Source organism: Priapulus caudatus, unplaced genomic scaffold (assembly GCF_000485595.1).
Source record: "Priapulus caudatus unplaced genomic scaffold, Priapulus_caudatus-5.0.1 Scaffold700, whole genome shotgun sequence".
Classification (NCBI taxonomy): domain Eukaryota; kingdom Metazoa; phylum Priapulida; class Priapulimorpha; order Priapulimorphida; family Priapulidae; genus Priapulus; species Priapulus caudatus.
Window position 1 is genome coordinate 134,911 of NW_014577761.1, and position 25,242 is coordinate 160,152.

At 43.0% G+C, this 25,242-nt stretch overlaps 2 protein-coding genes across 2 annotated transcripts in view; both read right to left on the bottom strand.

Annotated features, from left to right (window-relative positions):
* Positions 1 to 805: 805 nt before the first annotated feature.
* LOC106812919 (NADH-ubiquinone oxidoreductase 49 kDa subunit-like) lies at positions 806 to 10,576 on the bottom strand. The gene is made up of 12 exons (XM_014816930.1): positions 10,463 to 10,576; positions 7,486 to 7,601; positions 7,087 to 7,196; positions 6,825 to 6,905; positions 4,800 to 4,920; positions 4,129 to 4,241; positions 3,696 to 3,934; positions 3,011 to 3,130; positions 2,595 to 2,724; positions 2,285 to 2,380; positions 1,930 to 2,013; positions 806 to 1,580 (listed from the first exon to the last, which is right to left on the bottom strand). The coding sequence occupies exons 1-12, from the start codon at positions 10,552 to 10,554 to the stop codon at positions 1,485 to 1,487; spliced, it is 1,398 nt and encodes a 465-aa protein (XP_014672416.1). The 5' UTR covers positions 10,555 to 10,576; the 3' UTR covers positions 806 to 1,484.
* An 8,089-nt stretch (positions 10,577 to 18,665) lies between these two features.
* LOC106812917 (zinc finger HIT domain-containing protein 2-like) overlaps positions 18,666 to 25,242 on the bottom strand; it is a 7,287-nt gene continuing 710 nt past the window's right edge. The window contains exons 2-9 of the mRNA XM_014816927.1: positions 23,707 to 23,856; positions 23,403 to 23,518; positions 22,991 to 23,127; positions 22,742 to 22,846; positions 22,247 to 22,453; positions 20,882 to 21,041; positions 20,542 to 20,691; positions 18,666 to 19,203 (exon numbers count right to left, since the gene is read on the bottom strand). Coding sequence (XP_014672413.1) covers positions 19,091 to 19,203; positions 20,542 to 20,691; positions 20,882 to 21,041; positions 22,247 to 22,453; positions 22,742 to 22,846; positions 22,991 to 23,127; positions 23,403 to 23,518; positions 23,707 to 23,856 — 1,138 coding nt within the window. The 3' untranslated portion in view covers positions 18,666 to 19,090. The remainder of the gene's footprint in view (positions 19,204 to 20,541; positions 20,692 to 20,881; positions 21,042 to 22,246; positions 22,454 to 22,741; positions 22,847 to 22,990; positions 23,128 to 23,402; positions 23,519 to 23,706; positions 23,857 to 25,242) is intronic.

Sequence of the window (25,242 nt, forward strand, 5' to 3'; positions counted from 1 at the left end):
TATATATATATATATATATATATATATATATATATAGTAATACAAATAGTACAAACTACAGACCCAAGAGGTACATTTACTCAACCTTACTACTTGCAAGGTATCTGGAATAACTATTGTTATTCATAGAAAACTGATGTAGCTAAAAGTACTAGTTTTATATTCTATTTACTAATGTTTAGTTTACATGTGCATGTATGTAAAAACTTGTGTTTATAAGGTAAAAGTTGTATCCTTAAACTAATGACAAATGAAAGAATTTAATTATACATATTAACGCTTATTTCGTAAATTTGAAATTTTTCAAATTTACAATTTACTCTTGCCTTTGCTGACGAAGATGCATGTGATTAACACAGATGCTTGCAGTATGGGTCCTTTAACATATATTTGTGAGTACAGAATATGCATGACAATAGCACGAAACAAGTAGAAATATTGACACTGTTTTTAGCTGCAAATTGTTTTTGCCACTTTATGGACCCAGCAGAGTATATACACGTTCGTACTTTATTCAGTTTTTAGACAATTTTATCGTAGTTGCATGTCTTGTTTCATCAAGTTAAAAAACAAGCAGATATTGTAAAATTTACATTTTGGATTATGTTGTCGGTTGTGATTTTCGTAAAGGTTTTGTGTTCAGTCAACCTTCAAATTAATAAATGTGGTTGTCAAATTTTCTTGCACACTGTGAGTCACCATTTTCTATCATGTGACCTATAATTATCATGTACCTTTCTAATGGAAAATAAAGGCATTTATAAACTAATAGTAATAACTATAACCATTATAACAGAAGCAGTCATTTTCCAACAGTAACAACATCGCATTTATTTAGAAACCAGTAGCAGAGACGTTGGACAAACAACAGTTTCCATTTTGTTGAACGTGTGTACGGAGAGTGTTCTTTTTCCCTTTCTACAATATGATTCACATTGGTCACAGTATGTTTAACAAGCACGGCTAATCACCTTTCAACCAGTATCGCCATGAGGTCCAAAAGCATAAAACCCTGCCTAATGCATCTATCCACTACGCACATGTCCAATAATCAATTATTAGACTACCACAGCAAAATGTGTGTTTTGGGGCCAATGATGGAAAATTTTAGTGACGAAGCTGCCCTGTTCAGTATGCAAATGGAAAATCACTGACATCAATAGTTTTAGAATAATTTACATTAAGCCAAGATGACAATGCTGTGCAATACAAATTCCATCCTTCGATCAAATTCTCGATTCTTATGCATTCTGGGCACACATGCAAATGAAGTCGAGATTTTTACCTCTCTGATCGGATACCTCAGAAAAACCATAGGATGGAACGTTCGACCTACGCTTCTGTCACTCTCACTTACATTTCTGCTGTGTTCTTGAAACTTTTACAGAGTGAAAGCGCAGCATTTTACAATTCTCTAGCTTTTCAGGTGCATACTACACTGAATAATATACAGAGATGCCACACTGAAAGGGCATATGCGTGCTCTAGCGATCTACCTCTCCAAACACAATGTCAAGAGTACCAATGATGGCAACGACATCTGCCAGCATGTGAGCGCGAGAGACCTTTTCTAAACCAGCCTGCAAATATAAGACAAATGGACATTAGTTGTTACCAACAGTGCCACGCTACGAATGCAACTAAGATATCTATTATTTGCACCAACAAAACTACGACAAGTACAAGAAAATATTTTTCAAACACGTCATTAAAAGATTACACCCTGCAACGGCCTGTACCTGAGCATCACCAAAGAGCGTACTCAATTAGGCATAGCACATGACCGAAATATTGGATCAAATTATAGAAATATGGCATTCAAGTACTGAGCAAGCCACACACATTGATTCTTTTAATCCACGTTTACATTAACATGATGCGAGTGCCAATACAACAACGATGGGAATATTAATGTCAAGATATGCATACCAGATGTGCGAATCCTGGAGCCTTGATTTTTAACCTGTATGGCTTTGAACTTCCATCAGAGACTATGTAAACTCCAAACTCTCCCTATTAATAAGCACAATATGAATAATTATAGAAGATGACATAAATCGTCATTGTTGTCAGACAACCCAAGAGCAGTATTAAGAGCTCACTTTTTATTCAACTCTGTCAAAGAATATGATGTGGAAAAAAGGCAAAATTGAGATAACTAAATGGGCCTGATGGGTTTGGCTTTGCTGGGGCTGAGTGCTATTAGTAGTTAGCTAGTGCTAGCGTATTCAATGTAATCCTAGCGAGCGAAATCCATGATGTGATAAGTGAGACTGCTTTCTACCTTGGGTGCTTCAATGGCTGTATATGTTGACCCTGGTGGGACTTGGTAGCCCTGCGAGAACAGCTTGAAGTGGTGGATGAGTGCTTCCATGGAATCCTACAACCAGACAACAAAACTTCTCATGTTGATTTCCCATATCACTAATCTCATACAACAGACACGTTTATTACAGTACCAGAACATACTGATGGGTCAACTTAGATAACTATTTAGCAGAAATAATTATAAAAACGAAACGATCACTGATCGTTGCTTGTCGTTAACATTGAACTGAATGCACAGTGCATAGCTGGCCACTGTTGGCACTCACCTTCATCTCGCCTCGTGATGGTGGAACAATCTTGTGGTCATCAACCTTAATTTCACCAGGAGGCATCTTGTTCAGACACTGCTCAACAATCCTAAGGCTCTGTCTCATTTCTTCCATACGGCAGAGGTACCTACAAGCACGCATATTAGACTGAATTACACTCACAACTATTGCAAACAACGAAAGAAATTTTGATGTCCCAAAAAAGAATGTTGTCATTCTCGTTTTAATCTTCTATAGTATAAGTAAGTCTACACTACAACAAGCAACTGCCTTCAGAGGAAAACTAGTGGCTCCATCTATGTTCGAGAAACAAATGTATACACATCCATTGCAACTAGACAGATCAAAATTTAAAAAAAGGTACTGAAACAAGGAAATCACAGAGCAACAGCTATTATGCACACTACTCCTACCTGTCATAACAGTCACCACGAAGCCCAATTGGTACATCAAATTCAACCTGATCATAAGCATCATAGGGCTGCACTTTTCTCAGGTCCCACTTGATTCCTGAACCTCTCAACATAACACCACTGAAAGATCCAAACACAGTACATGTCATCAGGTTATACGATTATATATTACTGGTTGTGCTCAAATCTTCTTTACAGTAACAAAAGTGTTGTCAATCAATTTTGACAGCATAAATTTCCATAGGTATCACATTACATGTAATTTTTTTTTATATAGGTCACGTAAGACATTCACTAAATACATTAGATGATGGGTGCATTGGTGCCTTTATACAACTTCTGTTCACAGGGATTTAATAAAAAACACAAATTTAAACTGCTTTTCACAGTTCCACACACTTTAAACCCTTTGATATTCCCATGACATTAACTAAAAGTTGGCATCATTATGTTGACCAATGAGCACAGGCTCACACCCACAGTTCAGAGATGACTATGACATTACAGACTTCATCCTACACATCAAATAATAAAATAAAAAAACACCGTACAAGAAGTGATTTAGATTTGCTCTACCATTGTTACGAGAAGAACGAGTTAATGAGTTTTTCAATGTTATCCGCACTGCATCTGCAAAGAAGACAGCATGTGACTATCGGTATTCGCAAGACGAACTCAACCTCACCTGAAACCATAGTTCAGCGCATCTTCTGCAGAAATAACGCCGATGTCTTGCAATCGATTTTTCCAGATCCTGTTGCCACTAAGAACGTCTTCCATCTCATCTAGCCGTTCACTGAATTGGCAAGCCCATTGGTGTATGTCCTGCATTAGGCCCAGAGGCATATCCTGGTTCACCCCACCTGGTCTCACGTACGCCGCATGCATACGTGCTCCAGACACTCGCTCAGAGAACTCAAACATCTGCAAGTCGCGATCACATTCGCAAAAACGTTTTTTTATTGTTGCACAAATGGTAAACCATTGTCTTCACATGTGCATTTCCATTACTATGCTTGAAATCTGATATATAGGAAGATAACATCAAAGTGAGATTTTTGCGATATAACCAAAAAATATTTGTGACCATCACTGAAAAAAAGTATGCTGTATGATACCTTTTCTCTCTCTTCAAACATCCAGAAGAAAGGAGTCATAGCTCCTACATCTAGAGCATGGGTGGTAATGCCCATTAGATGGTTGGCAATTCTGGTCAACTCTCCAAACAAAGCTGTAATAGAATAATAATAACTATCATTTTTACATATGTAAATACAATGGAAAAGCAAACTGGTCAACACTATATTATAAATATCACAATGACAAAATGATAAACAACAAAACTATCACTAGTTTAACTCTAATGTAGCTTCAATTGTAGCACCCAGCGATACCATTACTATATGTGAACAAGATCAGGAATATATAGAATGGCTCTTAGCTGTAATAGATATTTTCCCCATAACATGAACTGTGAATTTAAGACTACTTAACTACTGTATATAATTACTACATAGCAATACAAAGAGCCTTATTGTATGCCTTCTAATTATGGAGGAGCCACACCCGTATTTTTTTAGGTTTCACATTTCAGCTATCATAAACATCAGTAAGGCAGAACTGGGACCTTTCCCCAATTTTATTCTTACCATGAAAACTAACAGATGGTTTTACCCATGTGAATCGATTGTAGCCAGAAATTTGGTAGTATAGGTTGTTTGGTTGCCCCTTACCTCTAATTAATTATGGCCAACTCCACACAAATAACAGGAGATGTAACGACACTCACTTCTAATCCACTTAGCTCTTGGTGGCACCTCAATGTTGAGTAGTTTCTCCACTGCCAGACAGTAGCACTGCTCATTGCACATCATGGACACATAGTCCAAACGATCAAAGTAAGGCAGTGCCTATATACACAAAAATCACCAGTTATGTGGTGGGTTTAGGAACTTTTCTACTCGTCTCTTCCACTGCAATTTCATTATTTAGTAACTAACAGGGCTAGGTACCTACCTATTGTTAGATAATTTTAATGACTAATACTACACATAAAAATAACTTGTTTTTGAGGAACTTCCTGAACTAGATTACGTCAAGAATCGTGTTTTATAGCACCATTACAGATTTATATATATGCAGGTATAATGCCAAACAAGAGCCGCAGAGCGGCTGGGCTCATCTGGGTGCTAGTGAGTGCTAAGAGTGCTAAGAGCTAAGAGTGCTAATCTAAGTAACTTAAGTAACTTAAGCTAAGTAACTTAAACTAAGTAACTTAAGCTAAGTGCTAAGAGTGCTAAGAGTGCTAGTGACTATTCCAACTATTCAAATGTACACTACAGAATCTCATATATAACTCATCTCATTATTCCTAAGTAAGCATTGTTCAAGTAAGATTATGTGTGGAATTTCACTGTAAAATGGGAGACGTTCCACAACCAGGTACTCGCCAACGCAGTTAAGAAACAAATCAATGTTTAACCCTGCTACAGGCTGCAATAGAGAGCTGCCACCTGTACCTAATTAACGCAGGCAAAAACTACACCAATTATCACCACCACATGCACTGGCAGTGGTCACTGGCAGTGGCATATTAAAACACTGACAGTACAGAATGCCATAGAAATTATACGATTTAAGAGCATAAACCTTCTTCAAGCAAATTTTAGCTTTGAAATTTCCTTGTGACATTGTAGCCTCATACATCAGGCATGTATAGATTCTACTAGCAACGCCAGCAGTCAAATTCTTTCTAACACAGTAACAGTTAACAAAACCATGTTTAAACCCTCCTCTTGAGGGTCAAAAAGGTTATCAGACACTTACTCTTCGCACGTCAGTGGAAAGCACATTTTCATGGTCCTTCACATAAAAGCATAAAAATGGTAGGTCACCTCTGAAACAATAAAAGTTTTCAATTGCTCGTCAACCATGTCCTCAGAAAATGTCTAAATCTGCCCTGTGCCATTGACCTTGGACCTGGTCCTCCATTTCGGCACAGTGATGGCTTTTCCTACCATGATGCCTATAACACCACTATCACAAGCCTAGGTCGAGCCGTTAGATTTGTGCCGCAATTCTGCATTTCCTCCCTATACCTTAAAGGCTCACAATGCGCATCCAACCTATTACTCAGTACTTAGCTAGCAAATACTCGTGGCATCATAATCACACTACCTTATGACAAAATAAACTCTAGTTCCTCCATTTCACTGCACTTGTCTTATAAAAGGTATTTTGAAAATACCTTCCAATTGTTGAAATTTCTCGATGTGTGACAGTTCCCGCCAATCCCAAGCAACCGTGGCAGCGGTACAGCGTAGCGGCGCAGCAAAGATAAAACATGCTGACGTCACCTACCGACTTCCGAGCTATTTTGTTTGGCGCAAACCACGTGTTGCCGCCAGAATGCCAGTTTTCTCACCTCTTTCTTGTGGGTTTTAAGCAAATGCGCAGTGAAATGGGAGCAACTAGAGTTTATTTTGTCATAAGGTAGTTTGATTATGCATGACACGAAGTACTTGCTAGTCTAGTACTGGAGAAATTAGCGTTTGTATGCGCATTGTGAGCCTTTAAGTTAAGGAGTGAATGTTACCCCTTATTTTACACCTCTTGACCTTTGACCTTTGACCCCCAGCTTCGACATCCCAACTCGTTTTCGGATTACCCCCCCACGTCCCGAATATCGTGACCGTACGTCGAGCGGTTAAGATTTGTGCCCAACTGTTGACGGACGCACGGACGCACGGACGATCATGCGATTCTACAAGCTGCATCTGACTATGTCAGATGAGCTAAAAAAGAAACAACAAACCTGGGTGTACGTTTTGTGTTCACATAGTTTCTCTGTCGCTCGATGCAAGAGACCAATGTGTGGGTCAGCACGCATAACAGTCTGCAATACCAAACAGCATAAATATTTAGCCTAATGTAGTCGACATAGACGACCTCACTAAATTAGGTTACTGAGCTGCTCAAACATACTATGAGGTAACAACATAATATCCCTTAATATGACCCTTGAAATATAATGTGATGTCAACTGTTATGTAAAATCCCTTCCCAGACCCTCATACCTCTCCATCCAGGTGTAAAACAAGTCTTAACACACCATGGGCAGCGGGATGCTGAGGGCCAAAGTTCAAGATAAGATTTCTCACAGTTTTCTCGGTCGGTACTTGCTTGTCTGGAATTTATTAGGTTATAATAAAGATTGCATACAGTACAATATAATAATTATACTCACAATTGTCATACAGAAATATAGCATTTAAGATGATTTCACCAGATACAATTAATACAGCATTTGGTTAAAAGTTCTTCAGGTTGTACTGACGTCATGTGGGGGGGGGGAGGGTCATAACTTATGTGTAATATCATTTCCATGTAATTAACACCAAGCCAAAAATATTTCACATGTAACTACTATGTTATGCGACAAAATTGCAAATCTCACATTGTCACAATATACATACTATTCCATGGAGCTGGTTTTAATTCAGCCAGTGCATCAGCTGTAGGGTACATAACTGGACCATCAAACGTCTTAAGATACTCCCTGTCCGGGTACCATGAGCTGCCATGTCTGACACTACAAAATGAAATGTCAGGAAGTGAAACAATGTTGGGATGGTAGGATCATTTAAGGATACTCTCAAGGTTTTAGGCAAAATTTTACCGATTTTTCATTTTCAACTTTATTCGATGGCTAACACTATGCGCCACCTCTGTATATGCTCATTTCTGCATATAACGGTACATGTGAACTTTTAGAGCGTTTTGATTGCCCGCGTACACGTGTAGTGAGCAGCAGCTGACGTCACTGATGATGTCAGAGACATGATACAACCAGAATTTTCATGATATTCACAAAGCCAGTATCATTCAGCATCAACCCTCCTACAGCTGTCATCTGCCAGTGATAGTTGAAATTTCCGCGCGACCGAAAATAGCCCCGTTTCTCTTGTTACACACCTTGCATTTAGGCGCGTGTTTGTTGACACATAGCTTAGTAACGGCATGCAGTACTTACACATCGTATGCACGTTTTGCATGAAAGTGCGGTGGTAACCTCGTAATTTCTCAAGGTGCATGGAACATATTACCAATTTAGTGGTGTCAGTTAGTCATGGATATGTCACAGTAAGTACTAACAGTAGATGTTTCACATTCGTTCACCCATTTTGCACACGGGCGGTCGATCATTGTGAAAAATAGAAAAACGATGATTTCTTCATTTCGATTTCTGACATAGTAGCCGATGTATAAATGGATATTTCTCTGTGATTACAACTTGGATTAATTTAATTTTACACTCGTTTTAATGGTAACATATTGCTGTAAAAATGTGAGTCAGGGATTGTTATTAAGTGCCATATTTTATTAGTTATGCCTCTTTACTCGCAAAGATCTTCAATTCTAACACACAACTTGATTTTTAAGCAGTTTTTTTCATTTTTCTCAGTAAATATGAAACTTAAACAAAAAATCCTGATGTGCTATTTTGGTACATATTGTGCTTAACCTGTGGCAAAAATTTTGCTTCCTCACTCTTTGTGGTAATTAAGAAATATCCAAAATACCATGTTTACATAAAAATTCAAAATGTGTGTGGTAACATAATTAGGTGCTGGAAATTTCATGAAATTTTTTGGCTTGAGCATAGCAATATATCTCCTCTATAAATAAAACGTGTGATTGATTCGATTCATTCGTCAATAAACGTTTAATCTTCATTAGAGCAATACCAGTGCAAAAGGTGGAGAGTATCCTTAAATGTGTAAAAAGTAACATTTGTAATGGTTGATTCAGAGTGGCCAATACCTTGAACTAACAGCGAGTACTAGAAATATCAATATAATAACAATTAATTAGCAATATTATATCGACAGAACATCTTGGTATAGCGCTTCTCTTAGCAGACAACTGATGATCCATTCCACTGTATGTTTGCTATGCTTCGTGCCATTCAAAGCTTTCAATGCATCGCCTGCCATTAGTCGGCACTAGTATCGCCCCTGACACAATAATCCACTGAAGTGTCCCATCGTATTGTATACAGTCTTTGATAATACAAGATATTTTTGAACCAACAAATCTTTTGTAATACTAGTGGCAGTGCATATATTATAGGCAATAGTAAGCAAAATATGGACACTGCAAGCCACCGGTTGTTTGGGCTCATACGTCATAGATATGTGCTAAACTAATCCGGTGTCATGGTCTGAGATTGCACCGTTCTGAAAATACCCCCAGCACATCGTGCGCATGTGTGATGCATGCGCAGTAGCGCTGGATAAATGAGACTGCTGCAGTCACAGTCTGAGATTAGTCTGGCCAAAATGAGGGTAAATTCAGACTGGGGTAATCTCAGACCGGGCTGGAATTGTTCCCACAAATTATATCTTAACCAGGCTGGGTGCCCATAGGAGGGTAAATTCAGACTGGGGTAATCTCAGACTGGGCTGGAATTGTTCCCACAAATTACAGCACGAAGGGTCGTTGTCGTAACAGGTACTACAGATATGTACCCGAGGTAGTTTTAGGTTGTTTAGTATTATGTTTATATTTTTATATGAGGTATGTTTAGGGTTAGGGTTAGAGTTAGGGTTAGGATTAGGGTTAGTGTTAGGGTTAGGGTACACTTCTGTAGTACAAGTCTGGTACACTTTGTGTATACATATATGTACCTCGGGTACATATCTGTAGTACCTGTTACGACAACGACCCCTTGAGCCAAATTACATCTTAACCTGGGTGACTTAACATGTGCGTGTGACAGTGTGTGTAGTATATACTACACACACTGTCACACGCACATGACCATTTCGCTATCAACAGTACATGTGCGTGTAACAGTGTGTGTAGTATATATATATATACTCGTTACTACACACACTGTCACACGCACATGACCATTTCGCTATCGACAGTACAATGTACACGAGCAGCCGTCGACACACCGGTCACTTTCAGTTCAAAAAACGATTTATCATTGAATCACAAGTTTCACAACAAATGGCGCTAAGACGCTGCATGAATGTGACCGCGGCAGTCTTATTTACTCAGTGGCAGTGCTACTGCGCATGCGTCACGCATGCGCACGACATGCTGGGATAATTTCAGACCGGTGCAATCTCAGACCGAGACACCAGGGTGCTAAACTAGGCTTGGGCCGGTTGTTTTACGTAGTTAGGGTTGCTGACAATGCTGTGACTTAAGTTTTAAGTTTAGCCTAGGCTGCACCAACTACCTCTGCAGTAGAACTAATCGAAATAGAAGAACCTAATATAAAAAGAATCGGTTAATAGCTACGTGCATGATTTCATAATGATCTCCATAGAATTGCTGTGAATCGGGTTGGGCCGAGTTGTTGTCGCGTATTTAACTACGTGTAATGTATGACATCATAACAACATCATACGCAAAGCACTCAAATTTATGATATCTTACATTGACAACTGCTGAGGACAAAACGACCTTTTCGCAAGAAACAAAGCAGAAGGCGAAATCTTTCTGGCAAAGATAGTCAAGGTGGTCGCCATCTTGCCGCTTCGCCACCTGAACAAGTGCATAGTACGAATTTATAATTAAAGATGGCCGATAGATAATAAACCAATCTTTTTGTTTTCGAGTTTAATAAATTGTTACGAATTTTGTATATATTGTTTTATAATGCAACTGAACCATGTTACTAATTGATGTATTATGGTTCAGTATATTATTTAGACTAATCTATGCCTATGGTTATCTATATTATTTCTATGGTGCTGCAGTAAAAAGTTTCACACGTACACTGTGCATGGGTTACGCCTACAGTGACATAGTGTCTATGTGAGATTTTTTAAATAGACAGTGGCTACGGGTACGGTAGCCGTATCTTAATGTCTCGAAGCTACGGGTACGGGAGTCCATTCGCTTTCATACTTAACGAGACAAAGATGGCGGCGGTGGCGCCAGATTTCGAAATAACGCCTTGGGAAATAAATTCACGATTTGAGAGTTTAGATGAGCTAGAACCCTAACCCTAAACCTAAACCTAACCATAACCCTAAACCTAACCCTAACCCTAATGCCAAAAAGGGGCTTCAACGACCGACGGCTACCGTACCCGTAGCCAATGCGTTTTAAATACCGTATGCAAAACAAGTGGCGGTGGCACCGGTCACCACAGTTCCCAGCTAGTTAATTGTGAGGTAGCTCACTGGGAACCACGGGCAGGGTATGGGTTAATGTTCCGTATTTGTGATTGTATAATTATTTGTGATGTCTGATGTCTATTAGTGTGCGTTTTCGTGGTGTTTTGCCTGCTCACCAATTGTTGTTGTGGATAGTCGAGTCCCTACATGGGGGCAGTCATGTTGGGTTGGTTAGCCACCCCTCTAGCGGCGGAGAGTGGCGCGGGAGAAACAAACAGCTGACTTAGCAGTTAGTCGTGATGGATAGTGGCCTTCGGGGAGTTTTGCTGGGAATGGATTTCCTAAGAAGTTACGATTGCCTGATTGTTGTCCGTAGGGGGCATTTGACTGTCGGTGATACATTGCATGTTATGCAGGAGAGCCCGGGGTTAGTTCCTTGTGAGATTGGTGCAGTGGATCGCGTAACGATCCCTGCTGGGCATAAATGTATCATCATGGGTGAGGCAGTTACCCCCTGGGGAGAGGATTGCCTTGCAATGGTAGAGCCGTTAGATTGTTTCAGGGCTGGATGGCAAGGGTATCCTGATGGCACGGTGTCTGGTAGACATGTGTAATGGCCAGGTGTCTGTTTCAGTCCTGAATTTAGGAGATGAGGATGTAGTTTTTGAGCCTGGGGAGTTATTGGCTCACCTCGAGGTTGTGCGGGTTGTGAGCCGGTTGGGCACCGGTGAGTTCGGTGAGTCCTCGCCTCTTCCGGACAGTTCTGGTTTGCCGACGCATATGCGGGTAATGTTTGAGACAATTGACTCTGGGTTGTCTCGGCGGGAGAGATGTGAGGTTTCAGCTCTGCTTCAAGAGTATGCGGGTTTGTTCACTGCTCCTGGTGAACAGCTTGGGCATACGGGGATGGTCAAGCACCGGATTGATACTGGCGCTCATTATCCCAGCAAGCAAGCTCCACGTAGATGTCCGTTGGCTCGCCAAGAGATAATGAACGTGGAGGTCGATAAGATGTTGGCATCCGGCACCGTCCGGCCCAGCAGCAGTCCGTGGGCGTCCCCGGTAGTGTTGGTCACGAAGAAGGACGGCTCGACGAGGTTCTGCATAGATTATCGCAAGCTGAACGACGTTACCCGTAAAGATGCCTATCCACTGCCAAGGATCGATGATACGCTGGATTCCTTGGACGGCGCCAGTTGGTTTTCTACTCTCGATTTAACCTCGGGTTATTGGCAAGTGGAGATGGATCCGGAGGATGCTGCAAAGACTGCGTTTGGGACGAGAGAGGTTTCTATTGCTTATCCGTTATGCCGTTCGGTCTTTGTAACGCACCGGCGACCTTCCAGAGGTTGATGGAGTGTGTGCTTCGAGGTCTGCTGTGAACGGAGTGTCTTGTTTACATAGATGACATCATCATTTTTGGTAAGACCTTCGATCGAGCCATTAGCAATCTCCGTGATGGTTTCTGTTGGATTGCAGATGCCGGCATGAAGCTGAAGCCTTCGAAATGTACGCTTTTTCAGAGGAGTGCTGCCTTTCTGGGGCACATTGTCTCCGGTGATGGTATCCGGTGTGACCCCAACAAGCTCCAGGCTGTCGAGAGTTGGAGTCGTCCACACAATGTTGCTGATGTGCGGAGTTTTCTAGGGTTCGCTAATTACTATCGGCGATTTATTCCTGATTTTGCGACCCTGGCAGGACCGTTGGTTGAGCTGACCAAGAAGAACATGCCTTTTCGTTGGGGGGAGGCATGTGAGGAGGCCTTCCGCGGCTTGAGATTGCTGCAGACATCGTCGCCGGTATTGGCGTATCCGCGCTCGGATGCTGAGTTTATTCTGGACACTGACGCTAGTGCTACTGGCATCGGTGGTGTCCTGTCACAGTTCCAGAGTGGAACGGAGAGGGTAATTGCATACGGAAGCAAGGGTCTCTCTGCAGCTCAAAGACGGTACTGTACGACCAATCGGGAGTTACTTGCTGTGGTGACTTTCGTAAAGCAATTTCGGCACTATCTGTATGGTCGTCCATTTTTGGTGAGAACCGATCATGCTTCTTTGACTTGGTTGTTGAATTTCAAAGAGCCAGAGGGTGTAGTGGCGAGGTGGATTGCTTTTCTGGATACATTTGACATGAGAATCGAGCACCGTGCGGGTAAGCTTCATGGCAATGCTGATGGCTTGTCACGTCAGCCCGTGTGCCGAAAGTGTAAGAGGGAAGATTGTCCGGATTGTCGTCTTCCTAGGGTGGGTCCAGTTGGTCGTCGCGTCTCTCACGATCCCCCGTCGTTAGTCGCAGAGCGGGTGGTCGATACGAGCACGATCGTTGATCCATCGGAGGATGGTTTACCCCTTGAGGTGGGGGCGAAGTCTGTTTGCTCGGTTGATGAGCATCAGTTGGCTGCTCCTGCGGATGAAGCAGACGCTGAGTTAGATAGTGTCTTGTCGCGGTGGTCTACGCAGCAGATTCGTCAGTGGCAGCAAGAAGATGTTGCCATCGCTGCTGTCTTGAAGGTGTTGGCAGCGGGCGGTGTCCGTCCTACCATCTGATTTGTCATCTTTGTCTACCGAGGGAAGAGCTTATTGGGAGCTTTGGGATGGTCTAGAGGTCCATGAGGGAGTGCTCTATCTTCGGCAGGTTTTGGACTGTCGGCCAAGCAGTGATGTTTTGTGTATGGTGGTCCCACCGGTCATGCGCTGGGAGTTGTTCAAGATCTTGCATGGCAGTCGAGTTGGTGGACACCTCGGCATCACGAAGAGTTTGGCTAGGATCCGGCAGCGTTTTACGTGGCTGGGTATACGGCAGGATGTTTTGAGGTGGGTTCGGAAGTGTGATTTGTGTAGCAGGAGGAAGCCGGGACATCGGAGGAATGCTCCCCTGTCAGCGGAGTTCATCGGCACCGTGGGAGAGGATGGCCATTGACTTCATGGGTCCACTTCCCGAGACATCATCCGGCATGAAGTATATCCTTGTGGCTTGTGAAAACTTCACTAAGTGGACGGAGGCGTTCGCTTTGCCGGATATGACTGCCCAGACAACAGCGAATTGTCTGGTTTCTGAGCTTTTTCTTCGTTTTGGAGTGCCTAGTCAGTTGCACTCTGATCAGGGAAGAAATTTTGAGTCGGGTCTGTTTACCGAGGTATGTTTGCTGTTGGGCATCGAGAAGACTCGAACGACGCCCTACCATCCTCAGTCAGACGGATTGGTTGAGAGGTTCAACCGGACCTTACAAAATATGTTAAGTAAGGTTGTTAATGAGCGACGAGATGACTGGGATACCCTTTTGCCGTATGTTTTACCGGCGTATCGGGGTACAACCCAGGAAAGTACCGGGGTTAGCCCTAATCTTATGATGTTTGGTCATGAGGTGGGGATGCCCATTGATCTGATGTTCGACCCCCCTCCGGGTTCGGCAGATGAGGTCTGTTCTATTGAGTTTGTGGAGTGGGTCAAGCGTGCGACTCGAGAAGCACACGCCTATGCTCGAACACATTTGGGTCAGGAGGCGCAACGTCAGAAGAGGGGTTATGACAGTAAGGTGCGTACCTCGGCGTTTGCTCCGGGTCAATGGGTCTGGTACTTCTACCCTCCTGCAGATGTTAAGTTGGGGCTCCCATGGCGAGGGCCCTATTTGATATTGCAGAAGGGTAACGTTAGGTGGATTCAGGCTTCCCCTGATAATGTAGTGAGAGTTGTGGCCGTAGATAACCTGAAAGTCTACGAGGGTGTGGATGCACCAGTCTCCTGGTTGGGGGATGGGGCAGTTGGTGTTGACGCGGGTGTTGGTGGAGAGTCTGGTAGTCCGGGGAACGTGGCGGGTCAAGGTGCACCTGATCTGCACGGCACGGATTCCCAGGTGATGGATGACACAGAGTTGGACGAGGTTGTTGGCTCAAGATTTTCTCGTTCTAGCCTCAAGACGCAAGCGGTTAAGTTGCAGCAAGTGGTCGGCCCTCAGGCTGGTTCTGAGGAGGTTCTGGTAGGTTCTGGGCCACTGGTAGCTGGGCAATCGAGGGACCGTTTGGGTGGTTTTGAGTTCTCAAACCCAGTGCGGCGTGCACCGGGCAAGAGGTTAGTGAAAGCTCCGTGTCACTACGGTTATGCGTCCCCGTAGAAGATGTTGTCAGACCGAGGAGTGGCTGTTGGTTCGTGGGGAGCTAGCCATTGATTGGTAGCTAATTCGCGTTCGGTTGTTGGCAGTCTATTCGCTTGCCATGGTTGGTAACGATTCCATGCAGTCTGTAGTTCCCGGAGTTACTATCCCGGCGTGGTTGTGTGAGACATGCCGACAAGGGGATGGTGTTGTCGTCATACTGCTACGGACCCGTGTTGGTCAGCGCCCCTATGATCCGTGGAATGTTGCACCGTACTGATTCGAGCAGTGGCTGTTGGGGGCACCCGAGGTAGTTGCGTCACGTGTGTTCTCTAGCCGGCTGGTACCGCGCTACTTACCCACGGGCATTCAGATTTATTACCCTTGATCGGAACGAGTTTGGGGTTTGTTCCCAATTAGTGTCGGAGTTTGAGCTGGATTCCGGAGTTTTAGGGGTAAAACTCCGGAATCCGCACCATTTGATAGTCGAGGGAGTGGTTAGTAAACTCCGACGTATTTCACGAGCTGAGAGCTGATAGGGTTTCAGGCCTATAGGGGGAAGGCTGATATTGCTGTGTTCACATGCTACGTGGCACGTGATAAGTGTGTTTCAGGTAATTTCAGGTCAGGGAGTGAGCTGGCGAGCGAAAGACGGATCCCTGAGAGAGTCCTGATTTTCCTGTAGAGGTAATGGGGGAGAAAATGAGGTGAGTTGCACAAAGCACTGTGGTTGTGTGAAACGCCATGCACTCATCTGTACCGACCGTGAGGGTTGTATATCGTTGAGGGTAGTAGTCTTGCGCCTGCGCGGACGTGCACTGGAAATACTGATGGGTGTATCACTCCCTTTGTTTTTCTTAGTTGCTACCAAACGACAGTATGTCCTGTGTGCCCGCGCCCGGGTATGAGTATCCAGATGGAGATAACGCCCGCGCCGACCTCGCATGCGAGGCTCGTGCCGATGAGAGTGGAGGCACCGCTAGAGGTGCCCACATTGTCAGAAGTGCTAGCTCAGCTGCTGACGACGATGCACGCGCTGGAGGCGCCTGGGGCACCCCCTGAGGGCGACCCCATTTCGAACATCACCACCGCCAAGTTCAACGAGTTCCTGGGAATGCTGTTGCAGTCCCAGCCGACCTTCCGATGACCAGGGAGGCAGCCGAAAGACGGAACTCATCGCCCGCGCCTGAGGTGGCCAGGAGACAGAGTCCGGATGCAGCGACAGAAGAGAGGCGACAGGAGGCACCTCGTCGCCACTACACCCAGAGAAGAGCTGGGCGAGGAAAGCGCGGAGGAGAGACAAGCCAGCACCTAGATAGATCCAGCTGGGCTCCTCCACGCCGGGTGCCGGTGCACCGCCAGGTACGTTGTTGGGATCAACCTGACGGTCGATCTTGAAGAGGGGAGGAGTGTGGCAGTGGCACCGGTCACCACAGTTCCCAGCTAGGTAATTGTGAGGTAGCTCACTGGGAACCACGGGCAGGGTATGGGTTAATGTTCCGTATTTGTGATTGTATAATTATTTGTGATGTCTGGTGTCTACTAGTGTGCTTTTTCGTGGTGTTTTTCCTGCTCACCAATTGTTGTTGTGGATAGTCGAGTCCCTACATGGGGGCAGCCATGTTGGGTTGGTTAGCCACCCACTTTTTGTCCCGGGAGTTGTCTAAAGTAACAGTGGAGTTCGTGTCAGGCGTCTAGAGAAATAACATTCGAGTTTGTGGTGGGAGTCGAGTGAGGTAGGCCCCGTAGCATGTAGCTAGTTCACTCTGTATGAGCATAGAGTGGAGAGGCCGGCTGAGTGGTGTGCAGAGACTGGGGAGTATGGTGACGACAGCTAGCGTACGTGTACTGGTTCAGTACCATACGGTTCACCAGTGTTCGACGTGGCTTGTGGGTGAGACCCCGCAGAGAGTCGGCCACAGTTAAGAGCTACGGTTGGTGAGTAGGCAGTTGTATTGTCCTGTTGAGTGTTGTTGTGGGGCGAGTAAATAATACAGTGAGTAGAGTATTAAATGGACTCCTGAAATAGTAGAGAGAGGGGAGTGCCAACGCTTCACGTGCAGGATAGAATCTGGCCTATTCTGTGAGCAGCCGTGCAGTAGAGAGCCTGCCGGTTGTTTAGCCCTTTGTCTGGCTCTGCCTATATCTGTATAGTCTTTGTTTATACACCGGGTTGACATTTATTACAAGACGTAACATAAGGCCAGCAGAGCGGGGTGGGGTGCCCCGTTGTCATGTTTGTGGTGTGGCATTGTTGACTAACAACGCTATCGCACCGGAGCCGGAACGAATGTTGGGTTGGGTACTACGAAGTGAGCGCAGTAGCACTGAGGCACTCTGGTGGCTAGTGGAATCTGGGTGGCAACGATACGGCCATGTCAACGCATCCGGACCTACGGGGTGAGTGTTCTTACCTAAGGTTATTGCTAGTCACTACGTGTCGACTGGTGGCGCCCTCAGGTGTCGCAGGAAGACACAAAACGCTACACAAGGCTGCCATGATAAAAATCAACTTCATATTGTCTAGACCAGTTTTATTGGAAATTAATGGAATAACATTGCTCACAATATCACATGTGACTGAAACACATAATTGCTGATTAATTTTTTACGAAATTTACTAAATAGTAAAAAATTAGTACAGCAATTTTCTGTCAAACAAGTCAATTTTATTATATACACTACAGTGCCGCTGATAGGGTCTATGTCCCCCAGGGTACTGCCGGAACGTACCCTGGTAACTATCTAGCTGATATGGTTAGGGTTAGGGTTAGGGTTAGGGTTAGGGTTAGGGTTAGAGTTAGGGTTAGGGTTAGGGTTAGGGAGTAGGCGTAGGCGATTCCCTAGACTCGTTAGGCGAGGTACGGTCCGGCATATTAGATAGTAGTATTTAGTACCAGGGTACATTCCGGTATACCGGACCGTACCAAGGGTACATTCCGGCAGTACCCTGGGGGACATAGACCCTATCAGCTACAGTGCCAGTTTAGACAAACGTGTTCACGCAGTTGAAGTAAGCTCACACGAAATACATAATATCAAGAGCGTATTAAGAAGGAGAGCGTACAACGGTGAAATGCTGAAACCATGTTGCAGTATTAGTCGAAGTAAGAAACTTTGCCCATTTTATTTTGACGATACTTTGCGGTAGTATTGATCAGCTGTCCTACCTTACTAATATAAAACAAAACGCTTGTCCCTTCAATGCCCCTATGCTGAGATAATGAGCAGTGAAAATCTGGTATTTTTGCCGAAAACCAACTCGAGATCCCTGTTGGCTGTGACCCTCTCTCGCTTTGAGATAGCTTCGGCAAACCTCACGTGTTTCCGTCAATGATTGACAAATGGAATGAATGACGTCTGTTATTGATTGCCATAGTGATGACCCCACCTGTGCTCACCTCACGCTGGATGTAGTAATCTCTGTAGTACTGACGTAATGACTCAGCGCTACCATGGCGCTACACAGCGGCGACCGGAAGCAACATACTGGCCACAACACGAGAGAGGGTCACAGCCAACAGGAATCTCGAGTCGGTTTGCGGCAAAAATACCAAATTTTCATCGCTCATTATCTCAGTGTAGGAGCATCGTAGGGACAATCGGTTTGTTTTATATTAGTAATGTAGGACAGCTGATCAATACTACCGCAAGGAAAATAAGACAAGCAAAGTTTCTTAATTCAACTAATACTGCAACATGGTTTCAGCATTTCACCAATGTACGCTCTTCTTCTTAATACGCTCTTGATAATATGGTAGCAATTACTTTGATAAGTTCGATAACTTTAATAGGTGTCCCAAAGAGTTCCTCTATATTTGCGACACAATCAATGGATATTAAATATGAACCTCACAATTCTTCAATAAGTTTATGTTCTACACATACTGGTTTTAAGTCTGCCATACACTTTTCGACCTGCTTTTGCTGCTCCTGAATTGCAAACATATCCACTTCCATCAATTCTGAAGCAAAGAAGAATAACATGACACTTTTGGACTATCATGCATAGACACATGGAACTGGGATTGGGCACAAGATTATTGGTAATAGAGGATATGACTAGCAAAGATGTCATTGGAGTGAATGACCAATAAAAATGACACTGTAATAATATATTGCATTAGTAACGTGTGCAGACATTTCCAATTCCGCATGCATAGCCCTGAAATTAGAACTGAAAAAGTTTCTTTAGTCATGAGTCCATAATTATTACGAAATCAAATTTAGAACAAGAATTTTAGGCAAAACTGATGCTAAAGCAATATTTGAGCAGGGGTCAACAGGAAACGCCTTTAGTATGCTCAGATAAAGTGACAGTTTCTATTATACTGCACTTGGTCCAATATTAATGAAAAATATATAAATTTTACTTCACAAATTATTATTGTCAGCTATATATTATCAAGAGCTCATAACAGAGAAGAGTATGGCACCGTTTTAACAGCGTTTTGCATAGTTTTCAACTTGTAAATATGCTATCAATATGTGAATAAATATATTAAAACTTTACCTTGTTTTCGTCTATGATTCTCCCTTAATCATATGACACCACCAATTTACCTGAAAATCGTTCTTCAAAAAAGTTCTTTGAATACGACACGGTTTCACATAGTTTTCCCAAATGTTCGCATGTATTCGGCGCAAGTTTATTATCGGATTAGTGTTCTATTGTCTATGACGGAACGCTGGGGGCTGTTAGGGATATTAGGCATCGAATTGTATTCAGCGTGTAGCGTTTCCAGCATGCTAGAAATAATTGTGTGCTCACGGCGAGCTAGCAGCTGATTTTAGCTGTGTTGCCATCGTGTTCCTGATGATAAGGAAGCGAAACAAGTGCTGTTACTGTGCTTACCTAATACGAACAGCCCCCAGCGTCCCTTAGTTACAACCTGGTGCTGCCACCGCATATCAACATGCGCCGAATACATGCGAACATTTGGAAAAACTGTGAAACCGTGTCGTATTCAAAGAACTTTTTTGAAGAACACATACGATTTTCAGGTAAATTGGTGGTGTCATATCATTAAGGAAGAATTATAGACGAAAACACGGTAAAGTTTTAATATATTTATTCACATATTGATAGAATATTTACAAGTTGAAAACTATGCAAAACGCTGTTAAAACGGTGTCATACTCTTCTCTATTATGAGCTCTTGATATTATGTTGCTCAAATTCTATAAAAGGTAATGAAAGTTATGTAAACAAACGAACATATATTTACCATTAACATCAATCAATAGGTTTTTTAAAGTTTCTGTGATGGACCAAAATAAAATAAAATAAAAATAAAACTTACTATGTTGAATTTGGATATCTGGAAGTAGTCCCTGGAGTTCTAATCCATAGTCTTGGACCCAGCTGAGGTAGAAGTCCAGCTTCTTCAAGATAACTCCACATTTCTTTTTTAAAAGTGCATTTTCTTCTGATGTGCCACCCTGAATTTTAGCTGAAAGACATTATTGAATAGACTGGAATAATCACTGCTATTCTAGAGTGATCACACCTTCCCAATTAACACCATTAAATTCATTTTTGACACTACAAACTACACAATTAGTAAAACTAGTAGATCAGAACTATTATCTTCATAGTACTGTGCTAAAGCTGAACAATGCTTTCTGACATATATCATTTACCCGTTTTCAACGATTTCTTGGCAATTGTGAAAAGGTTGTGGATCTCTGAGAGTGAAGCTATGATATAGTGCAGTGGCATGTCTTTGCTAGGTCCTTCCATAATTCTACATACATCAAGAACAATTGCTGTGGAATATTCCCGACTGTTAAGCCTGGCACTCTGGAAATAAAATATGCAGGGTAAACAAATATGCTAGTAAAGTTACATTAATTGCTTTTAAGCAACCGACATATCAGCAGGATAAGATAAGCCAAAAAGGCTGATTAATGGCCCTATCACGAGATTTGCAAGAAATGGCGGCGGTAATCAAAACGAGCAATCAAAACTCAAATTGTGCATGTTTTGGTGAATATAGCAAAGTGCGAAGGTTCGAAAACATGTTAACGTTATTTTAAACAGTTGCTGTTACTCATGCAGTAACGGTAAAGCCTAGGACACACTGTGCGATTTTCTACGCTGGCCGCTTGCGATCGATAAATACGGTGCCAGGGTCCGCGCGGTGTGTCCGGTCTCACGGCAGCGTATTTCGCACGCGATCCCATACGCCCGGCTGATCGCTCGCATTCAGCATGTTGAATATTTACGCACGATTTTCCATCGCTTGCGTACGGCGCATGCGCTTGCATGCGCTTGCACGTGACCAGCTAGCGCCAGCGCGCCCAGCAATGAATCATCGTGTTCGAACGCGATTGTTTTTAGCAGCCAATCAAGTGTAGCAACGAAAGCTAGGAAAGCCGTTGGAAGTGGTTGGACACCGTACAGTGTGTCCACACTCGTACGGCGTTCTAAATTCGTGAGCGAATATATACGCTGCCGGGCAGCGTACAGAATCGCTAGTGTGTCCTAGGCTTAAGTGTCGTAAAAGTGGGGAAAACACGAGACTGGTTGGAAATTATGTTCGAAATAAAAGCTTTCAAGGAAGGAACTTCGACCCTTGACCAATGCTTCACGGTGTGAGTGCAAAAACACACCTAACCAGGTCCTTTGCATGGTTCTCCCCAGGCTTTTAATGCATGTCAGGATTGACATGACTTCAACATGTTCAAAGCTAAAGCTAATTTGCAACCACCAATAAATCCTTAATTTCTTAACCTATATGCCTCGATTTCCAGCTGTGTTTACTTTTGACAATCCCAATGCAACCATGCTGTTTTCAGAGTTTGATATTTACGACTTTGGACTTATCAGGTTTGTCTGTGTATTAGGGCCACTTACGTACATAAGGAATTAATTCCAATTGGCGATGAATGATGAATTGCCTAATTGCCCAACATGCCTTCAGAAATTCCTGGGGAGAACACTGCTTTAGACAGAAAATAATTAAATGATAAAAGAGTCAGCATGACAATGATTCACGTAAATACCTGAGAACTGGAATCCACACTTGCAATAAGTGCTTCACTGACAGTACTATAGTTGTAACCACTTGACAGGACTTTGCACAGATTCAACATGGTTTCAGCAGCTTGCACCGCTAAAGAGATGTAGTCACCATTGTATAGTCTGGCAATGTATGCATATGCATACAGGGTGGCAACGATGTTATTCCCAAGCAACTGTGATGGTTTCATCTGCAAGGTAAGAATTAATACAATAAATCCTAATTATTTTTTTCTGTCGCTAATTTTGTTTGAAATGATTGCAATTGATTTATAATGTGTGAACAGCACATATCTATTACTTGCCACAACAGAATAGTAAGGGCGCATATACAGAGATAGTTTAGTAAAAGTGACTAAATATGGTCAAACCTGTATGTAAGAGCCAGTCAGGGGGAATGCCAAAAGTGGCTTTTATAAACTGGTGACTGCCAATACAAGTTGGGCTGAACCCTCTTTTCAATTATAGCCAAAACTCACCCGAAGAAGTTGTCCAATTTTTGGAATGGTTTTAGGAATCTCGGGGCACCTCTCGAGCAATTCTTCCAAAACATTTTTTTCAACATCTTGTATTAGGGTTTGGTCCTGACAGTTGAAAACAGTATAACATAAATTATATGTATTTAATATTTTCAAACTGTAATAACACATTGCTATTTCAATACATTATACACAAATTTATACGAAAGAAATACCACCAATTTTGTATCATTTATCTTTTTTCTATACCTGCTTGTTCCACCAGGGTTCCCAAATCTCGACAAGTCTCTCCAATTTGGAAGCATTTACAAGACTTTCAAACTCGTTCCTTTCCTCTGGGGTCAGCCTATTCCAGATTTCATCAGAATCTGTGTCCAAGTTGAGCCCTATAGACAGCAAAGCACATGCACAAACAATTTGAGCTAGATGAGATGTATATGGCTTTATTTACAATTTTTTTCATCTGTGGTGGTGTGTAACCAGGCTATGGTCCCAGGACAGAAGCCTGGAGATCTACAATCTGTTTCCTAATCCAACAAAAGAGTGCTAGCAGAATGCAGCAGAACTAGTTAATTGATTTTTGTGAAGGCAAGAAATCAATAGAGGTGCTTGTAAAAAATACTCAATATGACAAAAAAATAAAAACACTGTAGTTACATACCTGCTAACCTGTCCTCAATATCTGGCTGCTCATTAGCTGACTCAAAATCTCCTGCTTCTTTTTCCTCTTCATGAAGCCGTTTGAGGATATCTACCATCTTTGATTTATTATCAGGACTGATAAAAAAAATAATTTTAATAATATTACAGTTATAATTCCTTTTCTTACATTCTTTTCCTTAAAATATAATAAACCAATGTGGCAATTCTGGAAATTAAGCAATGGAATCGGCTTACGTGAAATTAGTTAAAAACATTTAAAGATATTAATAAATTTATCTGCATTGCATGCCAGCAAACCTCACCTTACTTTAAACTGGTTCAGCTCTTGCATACAACAATCTTTGTAAAACTGCTCTGAACAAGACTCGTGCTTCTTATCTTTATAACATGTGATTGAGCAGTAGCGCACGCAGCACCGTGGACAGGTGTACTTTGCCTCTGCATTGAGACACCTACAAATGCAATGAATATTTTCAAACGAGACAACAAGGCTCTATGACTACACAGCACTACAAGTCAGCACACAATTACAGTGCTATCCATGTACTAACTTTATAGATAAATGTTATCGAGTGATTATCTAGTCGAACCTATAAAGGGTAATTGGATCTGCGTCCCGTATGGCATCAGCTCCGTACGCCTACATAATTATGTCATGTTCACCACAGCACAGAAGAGAATCACGTCAAGTATCGGAACAACCTAGTACAATACGAGTACTGGAATTACTGACACATAGGTCTATTCATGAACAATGTGTGACCAAGTGCTGCAAACAAACAAACTGGCAACGTTTAGACGTTTGGTTTGTATACAACTAATTATTCTCATTTGCAAATTGCATGCGCCTGGTCAGTGCCAGTGGCAGTGATCTGAGCAGCTATATGATGATAACATAAATCGGCACAATCCTAATGTGGGCGCAAGTATACTTTCCTACACCCATCATGGCGGCCACCCGACTCCGAACCCCTGACCAGGCCCTTCCGGTATTGCGCATACTGGCGCGTTGTATACAGCCGGTCATACGCGAGGCCAATACACAAGGGCGGTGACCGGCTGTATATAACGCACCAGTATGCGCAATACCGGTCAGGGGTTCGGAGTCAGGTTGCCACCATGATGGGCATAGGAAGTGTACTTGCGGCATAATGGCGAGACCCTGGCCTAATTTTCGCAAATGCAGAGATGTCAAGCATATACGTATACGGCCGGAGCGAGCTAGCTAGCTGGGCGGCCGCGGAGTGGTGCTGTTGATCGGACCTTAGCCTTCCGATACTAGTATACTGTTATCTGGGACTGAAAATAGGGGGTTTTACTTATTTATTTATTGATTTTAATTTTTGCGTGAGAAATTCAGAGATGAGCATGAGACTGAGAGCGTGAGAATTGACCAAAACGTGTGAGCCTTGACATGTCTGCTAAAATGTGAGGGGAGGCCACTTTGGCACAATGCTACTGCTAGCTAGTTTGGATCACCAGTCCACAATTTCGCAAATGAAATGTGGCGGTACCCGGGTAGCTAGTACTACTACTAGTATTAGTAGTAGTACTACTACTAGTGCGTGACTAGTCGACACTGACGCTGAGAGGGTCTATGCGTGCGTGTGTGCGTGTAGTGTATGTGTGTCTGTCTATGTGCGCGTGTAGTGTACGCGCATAAACACACACACATACACGCATACACAAACACAACACACACACACACACACACCCACACACACACGCATAAACACACATACACACGCGCGGTGTGTGCGCGCGCATTTGTGTGTGTGTTGTGTGTGTATGTGTGTGTGTGCGCGCGCGCATTTGTGTGTGTGTGTGTGTGTGTGTGT